Genomic DNA, 11664 nt, shown 5'->3' on the forward strand with positions numbered 1-11664 from the left:
GAACTGCTGTGAATGAACCAATGCCCAGGAAAACCCATATTGTTTGTTTCAAAAACAGTCACTAGGTTACTTTGAATAACACCAGACTCTTAAAGCTGCTTTTGAAGGAGTTAATGCTAGGTCTTGATCTTAGGTAGCCCAAGATATGGCAACTGAGCTCTGCTCCTCTGATAGAAAAGAGAAGGGAAAGGCTAGTGTGTTTGAAACGGCATTTTTCCCCTGAACTGTGGAACAAAATCCAACAGGAATGAAGAATTCTCAGTAACCTCCCACTTTCTGTTCCAAGGGCAAAGTACATTCTCTGATTACCATTTCTAATAGAACACGTGGCATAGAAAATAGAAAAATCAATCTACCTTTGAAAGTTCAGAGGCAGAGGCAGTGGCCTGAGATATCACATCCACATGGTGGGCACGTGAAAGTACCTGAGAAACTGCTGGCAGCAGGCTCAGTAAAAGAAGCACCTCTGTTGTGAAGATTAATTGGGCACTTAAGAAAATCATTCCAGAAGGACCTGAATAATTTATTAGCTCGGTCCTTGTACAAAGGAGTTTGTTTTTATGGGCTTATCTGAAGCTCTCACTGTCAGGTTCAAGTTGTAGGCTCTCTGCATATCATTTGGTCTTCCAGTCAACTTCTCTTCCACCCTGGAAATTGTCTTCCAGTTTAAAAGGGATACCTCAATTTCCTGTTCTTAATTTCCAGTGATGAAGCCCAGTGAAGTTACTGACCTCCCCTGAACGTATAGGATGACAGATAAAGTGCTAAAAACTAAACCAAACCAAACCAGAACTTCAAGGCAAACAGATACATTTTTTCCCCACATCAAAACATTTATTAACTGCATAAAGTGAGTTGTTTTCTCTCTTTTCCTTCCCCCTTTTTCCTTTTCCTGTCCCATTTGTTGTACCTTGCTGTGAGATCTTTGCAAGAATGAGTATGAATGGACCCTTGTGAAAAGAATAGGGCACTGTCCTGGGTTTGTATAGTACAAAGAGTGAAGAGAAAGCACACTGCACTGACACAATCACAGTTGAAGATGCATTAAACAAGTTGTACTTCCACACAGACAGGCACTTAGTGGAATAAGTATACAATGACACTAAAATTCTGCCATCTTAACTATATTGTAGTAAAGCCTGAGAATAGGTTTGCCCACTTGCCACTGAGTGAGGGCTCTGCCATCTCTGGGGTTTTCAGCAGCTGGGAGTAAATCGTGGTTCTCCCTTTGAATTTCCCCCACGTCCTCTGACAGGCAAGGTGCTTTGTGTTTGGGATGTCAGGGAATCCACAAGCAGTTTTTGCACCCATATGATTTTCAAGGGTTTTATAACAAGCACTTCAGCTGATCACTAAGAGAGCAGTCACTGCTTTGGGTTGTGAAACCACTCCTCAGACAACTTGACTTACGCCTTTGTGCTGTGTAATTGATACCCCTTGCTTGCTGACAGCTGGAGGCTTGCAACATTCTTTGGTTTCATCTCGCAGGATTTTTATGTCTTTCACATCTACAACCAGAGTTCTGAAAGAACTTAAGGCATAAATCACCTGAAAGAGACTAGTGGGGGAAAGAAAAAAATCTTCCTTCACCACTGACCAAAACTCAACGGAAATGTTGTACTTAGGTCACTCCAAAGCTAGGAATATGGTTTCAAAAAGAGTGCAATCAAACTCTGCATAGAACTGAATTTGATCCAAAGCTCACTAATGTCAAAGAGGGTTTTTCATTAGACATAAGCATTTTCTCTGTATGAGATCTCTTTTTATCTGCAAGGTTTTATGTTTAACTCTGTCCACAGCTGCGGTACAAAGTACTTTCCCAAATGCCTAACAACCAAAGCACATGAAGTGAAAGGGTCAGTATCAAGTGCCCCCTCATACTGTGCTATTTTGGGGGTTTTTTTTTAGAATAGAATAGAATAGAATAGAATAGAATAGAATTAACCAGGTTGGAAAAAGACCTTCGAGATCATCAAATCCAACCTATCACCCAACACCATCTAATCAACTAAACCATGGCACCAAGTACCTCATCCAGGCTCTTCTTAAACACCTCCAGGGACACCACCTCCCTGGGCAGCACATTCCAGTGGCCAATCTCTCTTTCTGGGAAGAACTTCTTCCTAACATCCAGCCTGAACCTCCCTGGTGCAGCTTGAGACTGTGTCCTCTTGTCTGGTGCTGGTTGCCTGGGAGAAGAGACCAACCCCCACCTGTCTACAACCTCCCTTCAGGTAGTTGTAGAGAGCAAGAAGGTCTCCCCTGAGCCTCCTCTTCTCCAGGCTAAGCAACCCCAGCTCCCTCAGCCTCTCCTCATAGGGCTGTGCTCCAAATCCCTCACCAAGTTTGTTGACCTTCTCTGGACACCTTCCAGCATCTTAACATCTTTTGTAAACTGAGGGGCTCAGAACCGGACACAGGAATCACGGTGTGGCCTAACCAGTGCTGAGTACAGGGCAGAATGACCTCCCTGCTCCTGCTGGCCACACTATTCCCAATGCAGGCCAGGATGCCATTGGCTTTCTTGGCCACCTGGGCATACTGCTGGCTCATGTTCAGCCTACCATCAACCAGCACCCCCAGGTCCCTTTCTGCCTGGCTGCTCTCCAGCCACTCTGACCCCAGCCTGTAGCACTGCATGGGGTTGCTGTGGCCAAATGTGCAGAACCTGGCACTTAGATGTGTTAAATCTCATGCCATTTAACAGCTACTTTTGTTCCCTATGGGTATTTTGCTTGCTGTCAGGAGCAGAGGATGAACCACTTAGGTTGTGCTGTGAATTACAACTCCATGATGAAACAAGGATCTGGTATTGGAACACAAGCCCTATGAGGAGAGACTGAGGGAGCTGGGGTTGCTTAGTCTGGAGAGGAGGAGACTCAGGGATGACCTTATTGCTCTCTACAACTACCTGAAGGGAGGCTGTAGACAGGAAGAAGTTCTATACAGAGAGCGTGATTGCCCATTGGAATGGGCTGCCCAGGGAGGTGGTGGAGTCACCATCATTGGAGGTTTTCAGGAGGAGACTTGATGGGGTGCTTGGTGCCATGGGTTAGTTGTTTAGGTGGTGTTGGATTGGTTGATGGATTGGACACAATGATCTTGAAGGTCTCTTCCAACCTGGTCTATTCTATTCTATTCTATTCTATTCTATTCTATTCTATTTCTGTTCTGTTCTATTCTATTTCTTTTCCATCTGTGCTCACAGGAATTCAAGGTAAATTCATGTTGAATGTCTAAGTCCAACCAGCAACTGATAAAGCTTCTTTTAATGATCTGGATCCACTACAACTAGCAATGACACCACCCAGCACAGCAGTCATTTATGATGTCAGTAATGTATCAATAAAAATGTGCATTTGTGACCTGGCTGCGTAATGCAAATGGCTGTTACTCTGGTTCCCTATTCCTACCTTCAGAGGTGACCTTTAATGAAAGCAGCACAGGCTGCATTTCCAAGAAAAAGGAGTGCCAAGGACAGAGGTGTAGATAGGCTCTGTAAGAGGAGAGAGTAACAAATGGAGATGATGTAAAACTTGGAAGAGTCTAAGTGAAATTTGTGGGGAACATCAGAGAAACCACTACTGTATTTGAAATGTCAGCTTTGAAGCAGAGGTCAGAGATCACACTTTATTAAGGACAGGAAAATAAGGGCTTTTCTCCCTCACTTACTTCAATATGAAACATTCACTTTGTCCAGTATTTCTGTCACCCTAAGGTGAGAATTTCTGTATCCAGTGTAAAGGAGAGTAGGCAGTGCAGCTGTGCAGAGACTTTGCCCTAAGTAAAATTGAGGGGAGTAGACAGGTTGCCCAGGGAGGTGGTGGAAGCCTCATCCCTCGAGGTTTTTAAGACCAGGCTGGATGTGGCTCTGGGCAACCTGATCTGGTGTGAGGAGTCCTTGCCCATGCAGGGGGGTTGGGACTAGATGATCCTTAAGATCCCTTCCAACTGTAACAATTCTATGATTCTAATCCACACCCTAAGCTGGAATCCTTCACTTCCCTCCCATATGGTGCATGGTTCCCAGTATATATTACATAGGGTCTGCATGTACTTAAGGGTTTTTTTAAGATTTAAAACAAACTAAAGTTGTTCTTGGTCCACTTGGAGGCACAGGTTGCCCAGTGCAAGCAGAACATCTGAGCTGCAGAGTCTGTCTGCCCAGTGGCAGCTTCTCTGTGCTTTGTGTCTGGAAAGGCATGAAGGGCTCACAGCAGTTTGGGGTTGTCGTTGAGCCGAAGGCTGGAATACATTCCCACGTGCCGGACCAGGTTGGGTTCCACCACGTAGGCATTCTCCCCCTTCCTGTGCAGCATGGAGTAGAGGGCAATATCCTTCGCAAAGCCCTGGCGGCAGTGCAGCCCCTTCAGGTAGCCTAAGGCACGGCGGGCAGCGGGAGCAGAGAAGAGCATGGCAGGCGTGCAGCACTCGGTGACCGGCACGACGTTGTAGAGCGTGGGGGCCAGCCGGCGCAGCTCCAGCAGGTAATGGCGTCCCACCAGCTCTGACAGAGCCATGCTGTACAGGGCAAAGAACAGGACTATGGGCCAGCTAAGGCTGCCGCGCCCTGCTGCCCAGGAGTACACACAGTTCAGCACAGGCCCCAGGAACATGCCCAGACCTAGCCACTCAAGGATTCTCATGGGCTCAGGGTTGAAGTAGCGCTGAAGCCTCTCCGGATGGTAAAGCTTGAAGTAAAGTGCATCTCTGAGGTATGGTTTGGAGAACCGGGACAGCAGGAGGTGCTGCAGGACAGTGAAGATCTCCTCCTCCGGCACAGCATCATCTTCCACTACGAGGATGTATTCTGGGTTGTACACCAGCAGTGACTGCTCAAGGCAGAAGACATAGTCCTGCTTCTCCTTCTCAAACTGGTTCACTCTGGGGTCAGGGTTCTCACCAGTTCTGTCACGACTGACCATAGGAAAGAAGCTGCTCAGCAGCCTGACATCCTGATGGCTACTGGGGTCTGACTCCACGTTACAGAGGAGAATGCGGTGGCTCTCGCAACGTTCACCACATTTCTGGAGGAGATGGTGGAAGCGAGAAGCTACTTGCAAGACATAGTGGAAATCATTCTGTCTCTGCACAGTGATAATGGTGACCAGCAGCAAGGGCTGGGAGGTGTGACTCCCAGAGGCTTCAGAGGCATTTGGTATGTGCAGCTTCTCAAAGTAACGGAGGGCGGCCTGGCCCTCCTGCTGGTTCTGCTCCAGGAACTCCTTGCTCATGGGGTTCAGGTGCCAGTGCCGCAAATAGAAGTAAGAATGGAGGAGCCGGTGGCAAAGCAAAGGCGCCAGCACACCAAATGTCACCACAGTCAGTGTGAGGAGATGGATGAAAGGACTAGATGAACGGCACCACCTCCCATAGAACTGCCAGGCTTGGTGTAACATGGCTGCTGCAGAAGGAGGGCACCTCTGCACTATTCATGCCCTCATTCCTTCACTTCTGATGCATTCTCTCTGGACTGCAAAGCATCACTGGGGCAATGGCTGTCAAACCTGCACAATATGTCCAGGCCTAGAGAGGAAGGAAAAAGATGGTTAATGAAATATAAACTGTCAGAGTGGGAAGACTGTGATTTGAGAAAATGGAAAGCTGAGGGCTAGTCACTGAGTAAGCCAAAATAGAAGGCCCCTGAGGAGTCCCTTGTGATAGGGACATCACAGAAACTTCATGAGAGGTTAAGGAAAGATGAGCCAAACTTATTTTCCAGCAAAGTACCCCTAAGGCCTCTTCAGTGTGCAGGCAATATGACTTATCTAGACAGGACTCTATTGTGTTTGTTTCTATGCTTCAAACACGTATCAAACACTCAGTGTGGATGCAGGACATGTGGAAATCCCTTTCTGTTAGAAACAAGAGAACTTGGGTGCCACTATGTGGTCACAGTGGCATAGCAAGACTTGGGTCATGGCCAAGAACCAAAGACCAGGTGTTTAAGACCAGGCTGGACGAGGCTCTGGCCAGCCTGATGTAGTGTGGGGTGTCCCTGCCCATGGCAGGGGGGTTGGAACTAGATGATCCTTGTGGTCCCTTCCAACCCTGACTGATACTATGGTACTATGGTACTATGACCCTGTGAAATACACAGTCACATTTACACTACTGACTTGCAATTGAGCCAGTGACCCTTATGTGTTATTTAAATGTTTATAACTTAACATTATATGCCTTTAATTTAAAATGGAAACATTTATATGTGTGGTTAGGGGGTTGACTTTTTTTTTTGGGGGGGGTGGGGTGGGTTGTTTGTTTGGGGTTTTTTGTATACACACTTTAAGGAAACATTCACCTTCACAAACATTACATTCCACCACATTTGGGGTTTTTGCTCTGCTTCTCTGGGCTGCCATGAACACCTAACAGCCTGGCTGTTAGCAGCTTACATGAAATCAGGGCAATTAAGGCTGCTCAGATGTATTCTCTTGTGCCAGCGATTTAATCTGTTTTTTGACTCTCCCTTTTACATGCCATTCCCTCTCATTATGAACCCAGTTCTTTTGTGCCCCCCTGCAGCTGACTGTGCACTGTTTGGTGCAGAATTTTCCAGAATAGAATAGAATAGAATAGAATAGAATAGAATAGAATAGAATAGAATAGAATAGAATAGAATAGAATAGAATGGAATGGAATGGAATGGAATGGAATGGAATGGAATAGACCAAGTTGGAAAAGACCTTCAAGATCATCGTGTCCAACCTATCACCCAACACCATCTAATCAAATAAAGCATAGCACCAAGCACCCTATCAAGTCCCCTCCTAAACACCTCCAGTGATAGGGACTCCACCACCTCCCTGGGCAGCACATTCCAATGGGCAATCTCTCTTTCGGGGAGCAGTGTGATGCCCTGGAAATCCATGAGGAATTAGTTCGGGACCTGCTGAGCCACTTGGGACACCCACAAGTCCATGGGACCGGATGGGATCCATCCTAGGGTGCTGAGAGAGCTGGCAGATGAGCTGGCCAAGCCGCTCTCCATCATTTTCCTCCAGTCCTGGCTCACTGGAAAGGTCCCAGGTGACTGGAAACTGGCCAATGTGGTCCCCATCCGCAAGAAGGGTCGGATGGAGGAACCTGGAAACTACAGACCAGTCAGCCTGACCTCAGTGCCAGGGAAAGTGATGGAGCAGATTATCCTGGCGGCAATAACTGCGCACCTGAAGGATGGCCAAGGGCTCAGGTCCAGCCAACATGGATTTAGGAAGGGCAGGTCCTGCCTCTCCAACCTGATCTCCTTCTATGATCAGGTGACCCGTCTGGTGGACATGGGGAGGCCTGTGGATGTAGTCTACCTGGACTTCAGCAAGGCCTTTGACACCATCCCCCACAGCAAACTGCTGGCTAAGCTGTCAGCTCGTGGCTTGGACAGCAACACTCTGTGCTGGGTTAGGAACTGGCTGGAGGGCCGAGCCCAGAGAGTGGTGGTGAATGGTGCCACATCCGGCTGGCGGCCAGTCACCAGTGGCGTCCCCCAGGGATCAGTGCTGGGCCCCATCCTCTTTAACATCTTCATTGATGATCTGGATGAGGGGGTTGAGTCAGTCATCAGCAAGTTTGCAGATGACACCAAGTTGGGAACAGATGTTAGTCAGTTAGAGGGTAGAAAGGCTCTGCAGAGGGACCTCGACTGACTGGACAGATGGGCAGAGTCCAATGGGATGGCATTTAACAAGTCCAAGTGCTGGGTGCTGCACTTTGGCCATGGCAACCCCATGCAGAGCAACAGGCTGGGGTCATTGTGGCTGGAGAGCTGCCAAAGAGAGAGGGACCTGGGGGTGCTGATTGACAGCCACCTAAACATGAGCCAGCAGTGTGCCCAGGTGGCCAAGAAGGCCAATGGCATCCTGGCCTGCATTAGGAATAGTGTGGCCAGCAGAAGCAGGGAGGTCATTGTGCCCCTGTACTCTGCATTGGTTAGGCCACACCTTGAGTCCTGTGTCCAGTTCTGGGCTCCTCAGTTTAAGAAGGACATCGAGACACTTGAACATGTCCAGAGAAGGGCAACAAGGCTGGGGAGAGGCCTTGAGCACAGCCCTATGAGGAGAGGCTGAGGGAGCTGGGATTGTTTAGCCTGGAGAAGAGAAGGATCAGAGGTGACCTCATTGCCCTCTACAACTACCTGAAAGGTGGTTGTAGCCAGGAAGGGGTTGGTCTCTTCTCCCAGGCAACCAGCACCAGAACAAGAGGACACAGTCTCAAGCTGCACCAGGGGAGGTTTAGACTCGAGGTGAGGAGAAAGTTCTTCACTGAGCGAGTCGTTCACCACTGGAATGTGCTGCCCAGGGAGGTGGTGGAGTCACCGTCCCTGGAGGTGTTTAAGAGGGGATTGGATGTGGCACTTGGTGCCATGGTCTAGTCATGAGGTCTGTGGAGACAGGTTGGACTCGATGATCCTTGAGGGGTCTCTTCCAACCTTAGTTATATTGTGATACTGTGAAGAACTTCTTCCTAACATCCAGCCTAAGCCCTGGCACATCTTGAGACTGTGTCCTCTTGTTCTGGTGCTGGTTGCCTGGGAGAAGAGACCAACCCCCACCTGGCTACAACCTCCCTTCAGGGAGTTGCAGAGAGCAAGAAGGTCTCCCCTGAGCCTCCTCTTCTCCAGGCTAAGCAACCCCAGCTCCCTCAGCCTCTCCTCACAGGGCTGTGCTCCAGACCCCTCCCCAGCTTTGTTGCCCTTCTCTGGACACCTTCCAGCATCTCAACCTCCTTCCTAAACTGAGGGACCCAGAACTGGACACAGTTTGTGCGGCTTAACCAGTGCAGTGTACAGGGGCACAATGACCTTCCTGCTCCTGCTGGCCACACTGTTCCTGATGCAGGCCAGGATGCCATTACCCTCTTGGCAGCCTGGGCACACTGCAGGCTCATGTTCAGCCTACCATCAACCAGCACCCCCAGGTCCCTCTCTGCCTGGCTGCTCTCCAACCACTCTGACCCCAGCCTGTAGCACTGCATGGGGTTGCTGTGGCCAGTGTGTAGAACCCGGCACTTGGATGTGTTCAATCTCATGCTGTTGGACTTTAAATATTCTATCTCCACCAAGTTCTGATCATGAAATGGTGACCAAAATGTTACTCTTTTTCCTTCTTTGCTCTGCTGTATGCAACAACATAAGCAATACCTGGATGCAAATGAACCAAGGCTGTGGCTTTTCTTCTCCATCTCAGAGGAATGGAGTGTGCAGAAGAAATGACTCGGAGCACACTAAGCAGGGTCTAATTCTGGGCCTACTTCAAAACTGCCTTCATTACCACAGTAATTTACCATTAAGAAAACTGCTTCCCACTGCCATATGGGAATCTGACAACCTTATAGGAAAGGGCTGTTACTAAGGTTAATGGAAAACACAGGAGACATATTCCAAATATTTGCTAGAGACCACGCACTTCATGCTGTGAGATCTCAGACCATCCTTGGACGAATAGAATAGAATAGAATAGAATAGAATAGAATAGAATAGAATAGAATAGAGCAGGTTGGAAGATACCTCCACGATCATCATGTCCAAGCCATCAACCAATCCAACACCACCTAAACAACTAACCCATGGCACCAAGCACCCCATCAAATCTCCTCCTGAATACCTCCAGTGACAGCAACTCCACCACCTCCCCGGGCAGCCCATTCCAATGGGCAATCCCTCTCTCTGTATAGAACTTCTTCCTAACATCCAACCTAAACCTCCCCTGGTGCAGCCTGAGACTGTGTCCTCTTGTTCTGGTACTGGCTGCCTGGGAGAAGAGACCAACATCCACCTGTCTACAACCTCCCTTCAGGTAGTTGTAGAGAGCAATAAGGTCACCCCTGAGTCTCCTCTTCTCCAGGCTAAGCAGCCCCAGCTCCCTCAGCCTCTCTTCATAGGGCTTATGTTCCAAACCCCTCACCAACTTTGTTGCCCTTCTCTGGACTTGTTCCAGCAAGTCAACATCCTTCCTAAACTGAGGGGCCCAGAACTGGACACAGGACTCAAGGTGCAATCTTAGACTGTGAATCTTAGGATTCATGAAGACATAAGACTTGAAAGATTTTTTTTTCCCATTCCTGATTACACAATCCTTTTCCACAGACACTGCACTGGATGGCATCAGTGGACCCTGTAAAGAAAGGCTTTAAAGGTGACAGCTGCTCTTCAGCTGCCAGATCCAAGTCAAGGTAATTAAAAGTCTGAAGACCTGGAATCCATCAGATGCAAAGACCTGGCATTTAAATGCATTTATTCATCCTAAATCCAAGGCTTTCCCCTTTTTTCCCCATTTTATTCTAACCAGTTACAAACATTAAGAGAACACACAAATGCAGAACCATATTCTACAGCCCACACTGGCATACTTTGGAGCCTCCTCTTGATGTGACCATCATTGTTGGCACTGTCACTGACCCAGCCTCCAAACTTCAAAGCAAGGACCACAGTGGAAAAGGAGATAAAAGAAAAGCTAGAAGGTAATTTAGTTCTCAGGGAGTAAAGAAACCTACTTTCCATCTGCCACTGTGCTGGAGATCTGAGCTGCAAAAATGATGAGCCTGCAGTGAGCTTTGGACCTCTTGGGATATGCACTGAAACACTAATAATCTCCATCTAAGCAAGAGGCCTCATCCCTCAGAGTCTTCTACTGAAAAGGGAAAAATCTGTGTCACATCATCCCTGCAGGGAAGCCATCCAGCTAGGCTGTGAGGGATTCATCCTCAAGAGATGAACCAAAGGGAAGCTTGCCCAAGGTCTTCTGTCACCCTAGGGGTTGAAAGACCAGGTTCCTCTGCACCACGAGAACGTACTTCCCAAGTCCCTGCGGGCAGACCCTCTGAGCCTGCAGGTCAGCTCCTCACCGTCCCTGCCTAGGGGGAAAGTTGTGCTGGGACTCCACCTGCTGGCATCGCCGCTGCTGGCACGCTGCACGGCGGGTAAGGTGGTGCGGGGAAGCACCACCCTCTCAGGAAGTTATGTCCCTGCTCACACAAGGGAGCAGCTGCTTCTGAAAGAGCACGCAGGGCTGGACGCCAGCCAGGCAGGTCCCAGTGTCACGTTCACAAGCTATTCAGACTTACCTGGATTCACCTCATCAGTAACACAACTCAAGGTCTCAGCTCTTATTCTGCTATTGCAGCTCAGAATACCTCAAGGAAAACAACACTCAGGCACTAGCACCTCTGCCTCTGGCCAGCAGCATCAGGGAAGTCATTCTGCCCTGTGCTCAGCACTGGTCAGGCCACACCTTGAGTCCTGTGTCCAGTTCTGGGCCCCTCAGTTTAGGAAAGATGTTGAGTTGCTGGAACATTTCCAGAGAAGGGCAACAAAGCTTGGGAGGGGTTTGGAGCACAGCCCTGTGAGGAGAGGCTGAGGGAGGAGAGGGGAGGGGAGGCTGAGGGAGGGGAGACCTTCTTGCTCTCTGCAACTGCCTGAAGGGAGGTTGTAGCCAGGTGGGGGTTGGTCTCTTCTCCCAGGCAACCAGCACTGGTAGTGGAATAACTACAGAGGCTAAAAGTGGTCAGGAGCGTATTAAAGTGGGTCAGATACTCCAGTTCATGCTAAAACCAATCTCTAGGGTCCAGAAAAGAGGGGAGACTGACCTCCTCATGACTTTTCGGCCTTAATACTGGGGACCCAAGAGTTTCAAATCTAGGTAGATCTTGCTTCTGCAAAGGTGAAGTTTG

The 11664-nt window shown here is 48.7% G+C and overlaps 1 protein-coding gene across 1 annotated transcript; it reads right to left on the reverse strand.

Annotated features, from left to right (window-relative positions):
• Nucleotides 1–3993: 3993 nt before the first annotated feature.
• PGAP4 (post-GPI attachment to proteins GalNAc transferase 4) lies at nt 3994–5617 on the reverse strand. Its single transcript, XM_009905581.2, has one exon. It carries the CDS (start codon nt 5397–5399, stop codon nt 4212–4214), a length of 1188 nt encoding a protein of 395 aa, XP_009903883.1. The 5' UTR covers nt 5400–5617; the 3' UTR covers nt 3994–4211.
• Between the last annotated feature and the right edge of the window lie 6047 nt (nt 5618–11664).

The sequence above is a fragment of the Dryobates pubescens genome, chromosome Z (genome assembly GCF_014839835.1).
Source record: "Dryobates pubescens isolate bDryPub1 chromosome Z, bDryPub1.pri, whole genome shotgun sequence".
In the NCBI taxonomy this organism is placed as follows: Eukaryota; Metazoa; Chordata; class Aves; order Piciformes; family Picidae; genus Dryobates; species Dryobates pubescens.

Coding starts and splice junctions, on each gene's coding strand:
- PGAP4 (XM_009905581.2), bottom strand. CDS start 5,399: ATGTTACACCAAGCCTGGCAGTTCTATGGGAGGTGGTGCCGTTCATCT.